Genomic DNA, 10,533 nt, shown 5'->3' with positions numbered 1-10,533 from the left:
TATTTTTGCCATTAAAAAAATAAATATTTTTCTTCTACCTAGATATGGACGATCCCATCTTGAGCACTTAATCACCGTCAATTTTTTTGTCATATATGAGCCAAGAGTAATTTGAATCCCATGATTACATACTCACTTATCATTCAAAATATAACTATCCATCCACAAGATGTCTCTCATGTCTCATGTCTAAGGATCACTATTACAAGTGTAACATAAAAAAGTTAACTGATTGTTAGGTATAATAACATTCAGTGATTCATATGGATTACTTCAAGGAAACCTTTCCCAAAAGAGCACCCACCATCTGTTAATGTCTATTCCATAATGACCATAGGATCTTCCATACTTATCATATAAGTTGGACCAGATAATGTTATTCTCTTCAGACATTTGGATGCTCATCTCGATTATCCTTGCAATATGAATATTTATCATTCATATTTAAATTCAAGCGATTGGTGTACTATGATGTAATCATTTTCACTTGGTCATTGCATACATTCAATGACTTCATTATAAACAACGCATGAGAATAATAAGGAATAAATATTTACTTCAATGAATTTAACTGTGACATGAAAATAATATTGATTTGACAATCACATAATATCCATCATCTCCAAATCAAGAAAATCATTCAACAATCAAATTATCAAAAAATTTACAAATATGTATCATAGGATATATGTTCCCATCTTCAAGCCACTTCATCGGAGAACCCAAAGTGAATAATAGCAAGAGAAGATGCTAAATAGAGGGAAGATCTCTCCTAATTATTTTATTATTTTTAAAAATTTTATTGTTTCTAATGATGCAAATATTTCTCCCCCACAATGTTATTTTTATCATGATTTTTATGGACTAATTGTTGGATTTGTGTCCATGCAAATCATGCACTAATTCACCCAATTGACCCATATCCCATGTTCTTGATATACCTTTGATGAGCCACATGTTTGGCCATCTGCATCAAAAAGTGCCTCCTTGAATCCCACATCAATATCAATATTTTCAACTCATTCTAACATTCACTTAACCTAAATTTCTGTTACATAATGCTAAAATATTTATTACAAATAAATTTAGCTTTTATGTATTAAGAAGGGTCATACCTTTCAAACTACGAAATGCAGTATAGAAGAAAAGAAGTTAAAGGTGCAATATAAAATCATCACATTTATTATTTATCATAATAATGTAATGAATGTTATTACTTTATATCCAATTCAAACAATGAAATGTAAAGACATCATTATATAAATGATCCAAATATCAATAACCTAGCGTCCAACATTAATTTTCAAAGATAAATACTTTAATATACAAAGAGTTCAATAATATATGTTTTATTTTAACAACGTTTCAATGAATGAAACATTTCTACTCTCTTATAAGAAGTGATTATTAATAGATTTTTCATGACCCTTAACCTGATTCGTTATCAATAACAAGATGAAATGCACACAGGTATGCCTTGAAGTAATAACGTATTCCCCTTTGACTCAAAAAAGGATCAGCCATGGCCAAGTACATATTTTCAGAAATCAACTTTAAGATTGTTATAATTTTTAAATTCATCAACTGAATGTGCACTTATGATTTATATTTATCGCCATTATATAACTGTAATCAAACATATTCTTTTCAGTCTCATCTACCTAGAGCAATATATATATATATATATATATATATATATATATATATATATATATATATATATATATATTAAAAGAAAGTCCTACAATCCAGGACACCAGATAATAAATAAAGTCCTGGTCCAATGGCAACCCCCACGCCCACCTCGTCTTCTGACATACAGCATTGTGCACAATCTCTATCACATCCACGCCACTGCACCGCCCCAATCTTATCCAGGTTGCATTTACATTTAGGTTTCTGGGTACTGCCCTGAACCCCACAAGGGGGCAGTGTCCCCCTTAACCACCTGCCAACTGACCATGCAATTCGATACATGTCCAGTTCGTCAGTGTTGTCATCACTCCCCCCCTCAAAAGCCTTTCTGACTCCCCTTGTTGCCCTACCACATTACGTCACTCTTCCCTCTTTGTTGATTCGCATTATTTCTCCTAGTGTTCTCCCATGTATTTTCCTCTATTGTTAGATTTAACAAAATATATTAGTGGAATAGGTTTGCGTCTTCTTGTTGTGGATTGTTGAAGATTTTGTCTATGGGACTTCTACTTTTGTGATGGTGGTTGTAAGGCACTCCCATCTTTAATTACGGAGACGGGTTACAACATGATCATTTTCTCCACATTTAAGTGTTTGAATTGTTTGTGTTGATTTGCATTCTGTTTTATCCATCCATAGGTAGCTTTTCGTCCCCACCAGTGTCAGTCCTAATCATTCTGCATTACAGAGATGGAGACGGAGACAGAGATGGAGATGGAGACAGACTGAGATGGAGACAGAGAGAGACAGAGACGGAGACAGAGACAGAGATGGTGACGGAGACGGAGATGGAGACAGAGACGGAGGCGCAGATGGAAATGGAGATGTAGACAGGGACGGAGATGGGGACGGGGACAGCTACGAAGATAGAGACAGAGATGGAGATGGAGACGAAGACAGAGATGGAGACAGAAAAGGTGATGGAACAGATGCAGAGTTGGAAGTGGATGTAGATATGTGTGTGTGAGAGAGAGAGAGAGAAAGAGAAGAGAAATCCTAATGTCCTCCAAGACATGTATGCTGGCACAGCATAGACTAACCTTAGTAGAAAGATAATTTGGAAAAAATGAGAAAAAACACCCCAAACAGTTGATCCTCTGCCTCGGCCGATTCTTATTATCAAGAAATTTGATTTGTTAACATTTTCAGGGAAAAAAAGTTGAACTTCGAATCCAATTTTCCAATTTGAAAACAAATCAGCACAGCTAACCTCACATTCTCACTTTTTTAGAAAACAATACCTTAAAACTACCAGAAATGACATCTGGACCCAGATAAAAAGGCTAAGAAACTTACACTTCGATTTAAAGTATATGAGAAAAGGAAAAGAAGGGGTAGTCAAACAAGAGGTGAGAACCGGACAACATGCCCTAGGGGACCGAATATCCTGGGTGGTGTTGACATGGTCACCAATTCCCAATCTTCACTGGGAGCGGGAGGGGCAATAAAAAATGCCAATAAATAAGAGGTGAGATCTCAAGGAAATGCATATTCTAGCAGTTTTACTTCTTGAAGTGTGTGGGAGACCTTGGAGAGACTAGATGCATTTGCATTTTCAGGAGCAGCTCACTACAAGAATATAACCAATCACTCGAAGCTCAGTCGAAGGATTTTTTTACCATACCAGTAGACATGGTTGTTCTGTTCTGTTCGTTTTAAAGAACAAAAAATTTGCACAAAAGAACCGCACACGGCCTTGTTCTTTGTTCTATTTTTTTTTTCAAAAAGAACCAAAGTCGCACATTCGCACAAAACTAGAACAAAATTCGCACAAAGCGAACAAAAGAACGGCACACGGGTATGTGCGATGTTCTGTTCGAATTTGTTTTTGTTCTGTTCGGAAAACCGAACAGAACTAACGATTCGCACAAAAAGAACAGAACGGCCATGTCTACTTAGAAGTGCAACATTCACATCAGTAGAATTATTGTTCTTTTCTTACCAATTCAATACCGATCGAATTGGAAACTTGACGAGCTTGCATTCTCAGGGAAAGATAGTTCAACCTTCAAATTCAATTTCTCAATTTGGGAAAATAGACTAAGCCCAACGTAACCAGATATTGATACATATTTAAAGAATAATTCATAGTACATGGGACGGCAGGCTAAATGGGGCAAAAAGCCAGAAATTCATGGAGACAGAACAAAAGAAGGAACAAAAATGGGCCAATATTTCATGGATGATGCACTCTTTACAAATATGTCACATGTTCTCATGGCATGCACTCATGCTGCCAAATGGGGAAAGATCAGCTCGGCATACCAAAGAACTCATTCGCTTACAGATTTTTAAAGTTAAATCTAATTCCGTCATAGAAGATGTCTCTTCTTGGTTCCTAGTTGCTCTGCTCCTGCACATCATTATGAAAAAAAGACTATTATTATTTAATTATATTTTCTTCCCTAAAAAAGGGATTACAAGAACCTGCCATAAAGGTAGGGATGATAGAAATCACTTTCTGAGAAACAGTATTTTGTGTGCTGAAGAATTTGCCCTCGTTCTACATCAAACACATCATTATGTTCTTTTGAATAGAAATATGTCCTTTTGATAACAAACAAAAAAATAAAACCGCCGAGAATATGTTTCCATGTAATATCATGAGAAACCTCGTTCCAAAAGTATATACATTTTCAAAAAAATATTCGGTGGGTAGAATAATTGGTTATTATTATTATGATTGAAACATGGTATATTCATAAAAGAACAATTAAAAAGAGTAAAAATTAGAAGATCAGCATACCCTTTATGCCTGTCTGGAATCTGCATCAGAATCTGTCCTACACTTGGCATGAACTATGGGGCCCAACTGGGTCCTGTCCAATCCCTCGACTGAACCATCCGGAGCATTCAAGTAAACAGCCCCCCTGTACATCCACTCTTCATCCTCATGGCTGTAGAACTCCTCGAAATTCTCACCACAAAGGTAGCACACCTTCTGATCCTCATCTGCAGGAACAGCGAATTCTCTCTCCTCTTTTCTCTCGCTAACTGCTTCTGCAGGCAGGAAACCAGGAACAGCATCTGGGGGCAGAGTTTCAGGCCCACTTAGCCATTCCTTGAGGCCCACAAACCATCTCCGGGATGGCTTCTGCTTTCGAGTTTTTGAGAGCCTGTTCTTGGCCACATGCCAGTCCATGTGGCTGCTGTGGTCTTCTTGGTTCTGGAGTCTTAACCCGCACGTTCTACACTGCCTGGGAAGATCGACGTACAGTGCGTTAATGATGGATTCTTGCCGGACTTTCAGAAGATCCACATTAAACTCAGTACCCGGGGTATCCTAAAAAATCATCCATTTCACAGGGTTTAGGGTTTTTGAGTTTATAGACGAAGCAGAGAGAGGGAAGAGTACCTCTGATGATGATGCAGGAGGTATTGATATTAGACCTTGCGCTACAAGAGAGCCAATTAGACCTGGGATTGGAAGGGCAGGTCCACCAGGCATGAAGGGACCTGAAAGCAGAGATTGGCGAAAAAATTTCAAAATGGCTAAAAACGACAAGTTTCCTGCCATGCGTAAATAGGATCTGCCATCGCAGTGACGAAGTTCAAGTGAACACTAGATGTTCTTCCAAAAAAAAGAGAAAGATAGATAATATTAAGGAGATGGTAAGTTAAGAAGATGAGTGGATGAAAATTTGATTGAGAGAGAGGGTTTCACGGGAGAGAGAAGAGAGAGAGAGAGAGAGAGAGAGAGTTACGGGAGAGAAAGAGAGATGCAAAAAGATGGGGAGAGAGAGTCGTGATAGGCAAATAAACTTCCAGACAGGAATAAGTGGAAATAGAGAGATGGAGAGAGAAAATAGAGATGAAATATGCTGATAGAAAGACAACAACGAAAAAAATTTTGATGACAGTTTCATTGTCATCATCCCAGTCACAAACTAGTGACGATGACGATTTTTTCATCATCATCATAATCATCATCCTCGCGCAAATGAATAACTACGACAATGACAATGCATTTTGCGCACAAATTGTCATCAGCGACAGTAAACGTTATGTGCAAAACCTCGTAGTGTCTTTTGCGCACAAATGTCACACAAGATTTTAAAATCACCATACTTTTACAAATATTAAAATGGAAAGATGTTTATGGGCTCTCATTATAATCATTTTCCTAACCATTGTGAAAATTAAAGTTGATGTTTGAAGCGTCAAAATACATATTTCTTAAGGCCAGCTTTAAAATTACATAATTATAAATAACTTTTATTGTTTCTTTTCAGGAAAAGTGATGCTATTGAGTAAGAGAAACGATTTGAATGGGTTATCACTACAAAGGGTAGCATACCAAGGGATGGGCCTGGGAGTGGTGTCTTTAAAGCAGGTTGACCCTGTGATTAAACCAGAGTCAGACATCGAGCAAATAAAAACAATGGTCCACCAGCCAAATAAAGGTTGTGATTATGATTACCTTTTCATGGTTATCCCGAGGTTGTACCCCCAAAGGTCCAGCCCTTGTCCGGCTTTCCTGATTCTGCAAAAACCAAACCCAATTTTAGATTTTTGGGAAGTAACTCAAAAAAGAAACTTAATTTCTACCATGTGAAAATAAATAAATAGATAAAAAAACTCACCTGAGCTGCACCATCCATTATATCAAATCTACTTTTAAATGGCTTTCTCTGCAAGCCAACAGGAGGCAAGGGCTTTGGGGTCTGACCTCGCGCGAACGGAGCAGCATGAGTCAAATGGCCCCGCTCAACCGCTTCTGAAGATGAAGGGGCAGGAAAGGCATCCATCTCAAAGTAATCTACATCCAATCCTTGCCCTCCATGGTAAGGATGGCTAAGTTTATGGCCAGCCTGAGGAAGTGGCATTCCCCTTCCTCTTGATCCTGGGCTGAGAATCGGATGAGATGGATGTAGCCTCCATGGCTGATAATAGGCCGGTTCACTACCTCCAGGCCCAATCATGGGCTTTCTATCAATCGGCCCACGGTCAAACTGCATGGTATCGCACTTCATGAATATAATGAAATTTTAGGACCACAAAATTTTCAGTTTGGGAACAAAAGCATACCCCAAGCATAGGAAATCTCTCCTCCATGGTAGCTTCATCATCAACTGGAGGAAAAGGAGGCTGCCTGTGCCAGCCTCCTCTAAAATCAGGTCCCAAAAGCCCACCACCCGGCTTCCGCCCGGCCCACTCGACATCAGAATCCGGCATCGGCCTGCCACTTCGACCTCTGTCAGGCAACACAGGGCTCATATCTTTCCAATCATACTCTTCCTCCTCAGTGTTCTGCCATGTCCTGGCAGTTGTACTGCCATGTCCTCTGTGTATCTTCATAGGCCTCTCCTCTGAAGAGCTCTTTCCTCTGTAATTCCCAAATCCATCTATCAAGCCCCTCTGATGCGGCCTGCCGAACCCATTCTGGGTTTCAAATGGGTCTGGGCCTTCGGCCATGGCTCGACTCCTGTCCCACCAATCAGTCTTGTTGGCTTGCGTAGGCCCGAATGCCGCAGTGTGAGGAGAGGCTCTGTCAGGGCCTTGGAATCCGTCAACAGAGGGAGAGGGGGATCGCACAAGTTCAGGTCTCATAACCCTCTTTGTTGCCCCGAGCGGCTTCTCCGGCCCACTTGCTGAAGGAGACACTCTCCTCAGTCGTCCGTGAAGGGGAGGCCCAGGTTCAGGGAGGTCAAAGTCATAGTCATTGTACTGCATTGGACCTCTATCATCATAGCCATGTAGATTGGAACGCGGCAATCCCTTCACACGCTGAAGATCCTGGAGAAAGAAAATAGAAAGAACAAAGAACCATTGACGCAGAACTTCTCCTAATGGGAATTTCTCAAAAAGTATTAACATGCACGGCTAGAGGTCGTCTTGAGACCCTTGTTCTATGGGTATATGCTCCGTGGAGTTCTTTATTTTATGCCCTTGGACTCCAACAATGGACTGAAGCTTTTCTGGGCAACCTTGTAATATAGTGAAATGAATTAAGCGCGCATTTCTCTCCAGTCAGTTATATTTTGAGATTTTTATCAAGTTATGTCACACCATCGAATTCTAAAATGCATTTCTTTGGAGAGTCGTTGAGATGGAAACAGAACTTCCCCCAAACGATGGGTTCAAATAGACGTTTTTGCTTAACATTTATTTGGATTAGGATGATATTCTTTCAGAGAGAAAAGAGAAATAGAAATCGAGTGTAACACAAAAAAAAAGCTCAAAACGCATGACAAACGAGTCTGATTGTTTGACATTTACCAGACCGGAATTTTTTTGGCTCTCTGGTCTCGGCAATTGAAGTTCAACTGAGATTTTCTGAAGTACGGGAGAAGGGAAAACTTGAGACCACGTTCCAAAGAGGTGACGCATGGCAGGACGCATGCCAGAAGGTACTTGATTGTATGCGTCAACAAACACCTTTGAGTTCATTAAATAAAAAAGTTAGCCAAAGACAGGAAAAACCCAACCAGAAACAACGGGAGAAATATCTCTATTATAGAAACGTCATCAAAAATCTATAATTACAAAGCATAATGAGCTTAAAAAACTTAACTTGAATGGCTTATGCTGCAATAAAGGATGTCAAAAAGTTGTGAAATTTGTATTTCCATTAATGTAGGTAAATAAATAGATAAATAGATAGATATATTGACAGGTAGAGAGATGGACAGATTGATAGAGATCAATTAAAAATAGATAAATAAATCGATGTCTAGTTTTATTACATAAATAAATAGATAGATGGGCAGATACTTAGATAAATGCATAGATAAACTGATAAAAAAAATCGATGAAATTGTTTATCAAGCTTGCGTCAGTAGAAAAGAAGTTCGGTTCTTCATTCCAGAACCTTTGCAATACCGAGTTTAAACATTCTCGGAAACAAATTTAAGGTGTTTCTCCCGTCAGAGATCACAACTTTATTAGCCAAACTAAAAAAGAGAAGAAAACCAAACACAGTTCAAGAACATACCGCTGGGAGTCGGGCAGCAAACCAACGCAAATAATCCCGCCCAATGTTCTTCACAATGCTATCCAGAAGATAGAGAGATGGTAGCTTCTGATCAACAGGAACCTACACCAAACGAATAACTGAAATAAGAGATTACAAAATTCATCCAAACCCTAACCCCACAATGGAAACCTCTTCTTCTCAACGAAAAAAAAAGTTTCTGGCAATGAAAATTATGACCAAAATCAAAGAAACCCAGATTTGTGCATCCTAAAATGAAAATTCTATGAACGAAAGCACACGATAGCACACGATAATCCGTTATTATCAATCACAAATTTTTCAAACGTTGCGGGCTACAAATCCGAGCTAACCATCCAAGCCCTAATCGCACATTCAAACCTCTACTGCAGCACAAACCAAAAAAATAAAACTATCTCGCCCGCGAAGAACCCAATTCTTCGCAAAATCAAAGATACCTATTTCCGTGTATCCTAGTCTGGAAAAAAAAATCAGGTAAAAGTAAAAAAAACTAATAATTTTCGGTGCGAAAATCGGAGCCCACCTCCACTATACGGTTGCAGATGGCATTGGCGATGCCTTCAGCAAACGCCCGCTGCTCCCCAGCAATGATGGTGAGCTCGGTGATAATAGGCTTCGAATTAAACGTGAGCTCAGCCAAGACCGCCTCGTACGACGACACGATCAAATCCGCCGGAGGCTCCGCAGAAGCGGCCTCAGCGCCAGCCCTATCGCGAAGCAGAACCCGGAATCGCTCAACAATCGGCGGGGCAAGCCTCTGATCCATGGCAGATTCCCGGAGAGGCCTCTGAGGGCGGAACCCTAGGCCTCTGGAGGCGAACCTTCCACCGTCCATTCTGCAACTCGAGCTGCCGCTGAATTGGGGCTAGACACGGGGCAGAGCTTCCGCCATGGAGAAGAAGCTATGGAAATGGGAAGAATCGAAGGGCAGGGCAGGGAAGGGGGGAGAGAGGAGGAGGTCGAGGAAGGGGAAGGTCTGGCTATGGCGGTGCCCGCGGGCTTGGAAATGGCGTTTCTCTTCAATTTTTCCCCCCTTGGCGGCCAGTTGAGGGAGGAAGCTTGTTCAGGCCCATTTAGGCCCATTATCTCAGCTAGTGAACCTTTTGGGGGACTCTTGACAGGTCTTTATCAATCTCATTTACTTTGTATGTATTGTTAAATATTATAGTTCCGGATCGGAGGATGGACGTGACGGGACGAAGATCATCCCGTCTGATGTCAGGAATCAGTGCAGGGACGCGAACGAGATGGTTTTTTCGTCACATCCGGAGGTCTTGGGACGAGTTTTCATCCCGGTTTTCGTCCAACCTCGCGGACGTGACGATTTTTTTGTCCTGGGACAAAAAAACCGTCGATTCACATCCCTGCACTAGTATAGTTCAGGATCGTCCAGGATGTGGACGATGGATGGGACGGGATGAAGATTGTCCCGCCCGACGTCCTGAATCAGTGCAGGGACGCGGACGAGACGGTTTTTTCGTCCAAGTAGACTAAAACCGTCCCGTCTCTAGAAGAATTTCCGTCCCGATTTTTGTCCAACCTTGCGGATGAGAATATTTTTTTGTCCTGGGACGAAAAACCCGTCGCGTCCGCGTCCCTGCACTATAATTGTTATCGTCATAATTAGGGTTTGACGGTCCCTATCCGGTCTAGGTTTTTAGCAAAGACCTAAACCTTATGTAAACTTTGGTCCGGTTCCAATCTGTTCTTGTTCTGTTCTGTTATGTTCTTCTTACAATTGAGCTTTGTAAGACCCTACTAGACCGAGTCATCATTGTGGCGGTCCGCTTTCCCTAGTTGTTTTGGGTGCCTCAGCAGCTGCCTCTGTCGTGTGCCTTGGCAGTCGCCTCAGATGCCTCCACAGTCGATTCCGAGCATCTCTA

At 40.7% G+C, this 10,533-nt stretch overlaps 1 protein-coding gene across 2 annotated transcripts; it reads right to left on the bottom strand.

Moving 5' to 3' along the window:
* Nucleotides 1-3,846: 3,846 nt before the first annotated feature.
* Nucleotides 3,847-9,688, bottom strand: PCFS4 (PCF11P-similar protein 4). 2 transcript variants are annotated; one of them, XM_078591614.1, is made up of 11 exons: nucleotides 9,174-9,688; nucleotides 8,630-8,731; nucleotides 7,915-8,073; nucleotides 6,724-7,431; nucleotides 6,279-6,647; nucleotides 6,116-6,178; nucleotides 5,993-6,035; nucleotides 5,051-5,151; nucleotides 4,442-4,978; nucleotides 4,154-4,198; nucleotides 3,847-4,072 (listed from the first exon to the last, which is right to left on the bottom strand). In XM_078591614.1, the coding sequence occupies exons 1-9, from the start codon at nucleotides 9,483-9,485 to the stop codon at nucleotides 4,445-4,447; spliced, it is 2,391 nt and encodes a 796-aa protein (XP_078447740.1). In that variant the 5' UTR covers nucleotides 9,486-9,688; the 3' UTR covers nucleotides 3,847-4,072; nucleotides 4,154-4,198; nucleotides 4,442-4,444. The 2 variants fall into 2 exon arrangements, with proteins under 2 accessions (XP_078447740.1, XP_078447739.1); XM_078591613.1 differs by lacking the exon at nucleotides 4,154-4,198 and having other exon boundaries at nucleotides 3,847-4,048; nucleotides 9,174-9,687.
* Between the last annotated feature and the right edge of the window lie 845 nt (nucleotides 9,689-10,533).

This window comes from Wolffia australiana, chromosome 2 (assembly GCF_029677425.1).
Source record: "Wolffia australiana isolate 7733 chromosome 2, ASM2967742v1".
NCBI lineage: Eukaryota > Viridiplantae > Streptophyta > Magnoliopsida > Alismatales > Araceae > Wolffia > Wolffia australiana.
This window is presented reverse-complemented; position numbering and strand designations above follow the sequence as displayed.